Source organism: Ziziphus jujuba, chromosome 3, assembly GCF_031755915.1.
Source record: "Ziziphus jujuba cultivar Dongzao chromosome 3, ASM3175591v1".
Lineage (NCBI taxonomy): Eukaryota > Viridiplantae > Streptophyta > Magnoliopsida > Rosales > Rhamnaceae > Ziziphus > Ziziphus jujuba.
In genome coordinates this window covers 27,304,381-27,307,054 of record NC_083381.1, presented here as the reverse complement: position 1 = coordinate 27,307,054, position 2,674 = coordinate 27,304,381, and the positions used below count along the sequence as shown (strand labels likewise).

The 2,674-nt window shown below is 33.1% G+C and overlaps 1 protein-coding gene across 4 annotated transcripts; it reads right to left on the bottom strand.

The window, feature by feature from the left end:
* Positions 1-234: 234 nt before the first annotated feature.
* Positions 235-1,729, bottom strand: LOC125423477 (organelle RRM domain-containing protein 1, chloroplastic). Of its 4 annotated transcripts, none has more exons than XM_025075560.3 (4): positions 1,410-1,729; positions 1,017-1,075; positions 574-648; positions 235-444 (listed from the first exon to the last, which is right to left on the bottom strand). In XM_025075560.3, the coding sequence occupies exons 1-4, from the start codon at positions 1,666-1,668 to the stop codon at positions 415-417; spliced, it is 423 nt and encodes a 140-aa protein (XP_024931328.1). In that variant the 5' UTR covers positions 1,669-1,729; the 3' UTR covers positions 235-414. The 4 variants fall into 4 exon arrangements, with proteins under 4 accessions (XP_024931328.1, XP_015888297.1, XP_015888296.1 ...); XM_016032811.4 differs by having other exon boundaries at positions 574-680; positions 1,007-1,075; positions 1,410-1,728; XM_016032810.4 differs by having other exon boundaries at positions 235-458; positions 1,410-1,727.
* Between the last annotated feature and the right edge of the window lie 945 nt (positions 1,730-2,674).

The window sequence follows — 2,674 nt, the reverse complement described above, 5'->3', positions numbered from 1 at the left end:
TACAAAACAATTAGAAAAACTAAGTGATAAAATTGACTTTTTGGTTCTTTTTGCAAAATACTTTTTTAATATATGTTTTTCACATATACAAAACAGGAAAAAAGAAAAAATGTGAGACAATTGGCTTTTTCCATCCGTCTAGAAGTGGAACTGACCATCTGGTATAATTCTGTCAAACTGAAATTAAGATCATTTTTTTTCCCCAAAGCTATCAAGATTAGGAGAAATCCCAAATCCAACCCTTGATCATGAAGGAATTCAAATTTCTTAAATTCTTAAGTGCAAAATAATGTCTGAATATATGAAAAAGGACACTCCCAAACCAAGAAGACATTTAATAACTAGAAGGAGGCCGAAAAATGCTTATACTAAAACTTGTAATGCCTGGTTCTAATCTGACTAATGGAAGATGATTTAGGCTTTGCAATTCTTACCAAGATGAACCTGCCATCAAAGAACTGAACCACATGTCAATGCCCCAAAATTCATGGAAAAAAAAAAAAAAGAAGAAGAAGAAGAAGAAAAGGCTCTTTTTACACCAAGAAATACCAAATCATTTATCAAGAAGAATACCTTTCCATTCATCTCCTTCACAGCCAAATGAGCATACTCTTCTCTAGCAAACCCAACATATGCAGATCCTAATGACTGTCCAGAAAATTTATCTGTATTAATCTTAACTGCAAAGGTAATTATAAACAATTAATAAGGACCATGTAATTAAAGATTGTGCATAACAAAAAATTTAACCAAAAAGGCAGAGCTAAACATGATTAATTAGCACAACTAAAGACAAAAGCAGGAACCTAATGCCTAAAGATTCTTCAACTTGTTGGTAATATTAAAAGACTTAACTTAGAGTTTTCTCCATAAATTTAAAGAAACCCCACCAACTTCTTTACCTAGCCCACCTCCCAGATTCCAAGAAAATGGAAACTTTTTTGCTTCTAAAAACACCAACCCAAAAGGCATATAGGATAACACAATGCACAAAAAACCTCCGCACCTTCGTTTACCTCTCCAAACTGTGAAAATGCCTTCTTTAAACGCCCTTCAGATGTTGATTGTGGCAGCCCTGTATCAATCAGATCAGAAATTTTGAAACAGAGAAAACAGCAGTCTTTTATGGAAACTACATATATTTTGTTATGGGGAGATTAAACATTAAAATTTTGTGCAATCTCAATAACAGCTCGAGAAACCTGGACCATTTTCCATGAACACTCAAATTAATGCTTCACAATTAAGGTGTATTCAACAGATTCAATTATGCTTAAGGACATAAACCAGATGGAATTGCTTCAATTTTAGTAAAAGGAAATGGGAATTAGGCAGAACCCACATATAAAATCTCCCTGTTAAAATAAACAAAAAGGGATACCTTTAATCATATAAGTTCTGGAAGATACCTTTTATGAAGACGCTCGTCGAATGAGTATGGTCAGAAGCAGTGGAAGACTCAGAGCTTGTGGAGCAGCAAATGCTTACAAGCGAAGAGAAGCAAGGATTTTGAGTTTTAGAGATTGAATGGAAGGATAAGCTCAAGGAATTGTAGGGGAAGATTGTAGTGGGAATTAGGCTTTTTGGGCTACAGGGTACTTTAAATGAAGAGCTTTTTGGGGATTGGAGTAGTGAAAATGGGGATGGACAACACCAGCAGAGTGCCATCCAAAACACTAATTTCAAAACCCAAAACCCAGACAAGGAGGAAAAGTTGAAGAAAGAAGGACCCAAATATCATTTTTTTTTTTTTTTTTTAAATGGACTTCCCTAGGAATGAGGCTATGACCCATTGGACTGGCGCTGCTACTTGGTAGCCCACCTAACATAATGTCCAATAGCCCTAGCCCATGTAGCTGTGAGAATTTGGTTTGGACTCAGTCTTTGAGATGCTATTTATGTGGGCTAATTAATTCCCAACAAGCCCAGAAAAACGAAAACTGTATATTTTGACGTTTGAATCTTAAAGGTTACCCAAAAAAAAAAACTTTGTGATTTAATCTTAGAATAATTTATTATCTTTTGATTCGGGTTCTATGTGCTAAGCGGTCGAATCAGATAGTTTAAATTATATTTCATACAACAACTTTGGGTATGAATCTCCTATATGGAACATTATGTCTATGGAAAAATGGTAAAGCTTTTTTAATTACCAGTAAGCAAGTGTTAAAAATATCACATGGTCACTACTAATATATTTGTTTATCCCTTGTTAAGTAGAAAAAAAAAAAAAAAAAAAAGAACAACTTTGTGATTTAATTTTAGAATAATTTATTATCTTTTGATTCGGGTTCTATGTTCTAAGCGGTCGAATCAGATAGTTTAAATTATATTTTATACACCTACTTTGAGTATGAATCTCCTAGATGGAACATTATGTGTATGGGAAAATGGTAAAGTTTTTTTAATTATCACTAAGCAAGTGTTAAATATCACATGGTCAGTACTAATATATTTGTTTATCCCTTGTTAAGTAGAATATGTACTAATGATTAAGATAAGTTTTTCCATGCTAAACCAGTCAACTTCACAGAAAGTTAATGATAAGAATTTTCTTATCAAGATAACATAAAATAGTAAAAAAGAAAGTTTATAGTAATGTGTGGACTGCATGCTTCATGATTTTGGATTTAAAATTTGGCGTGCAGCCTAAAAGAAATCTATCACTATTAAT

Excerpts from the sequence above, each read along its gene's own strand:
- LOC125423477 (XM_016032809.4), bottom strand. The coding sequence starts at position 1,668 with ATGGCACTCTGCTGGTGTTGTCCATCCCCATTTTCACTACTCCAATCC. Across the intron at positions 1,076-1,409 it reads GACGAGCGTCTTCATAAAAG|GGCTGCCACAATCAACATCT; the intron begins GTATCTTCCAGA and ends TGATTGATACAG. Across the intron at positions 459-573 it reads TGAAGGAGATGAATGGAAAG|TTCTTTGATGGCAGGTTCAT; the intron begins GTATTCTTCTTG and ends CATGTGGTTCAG.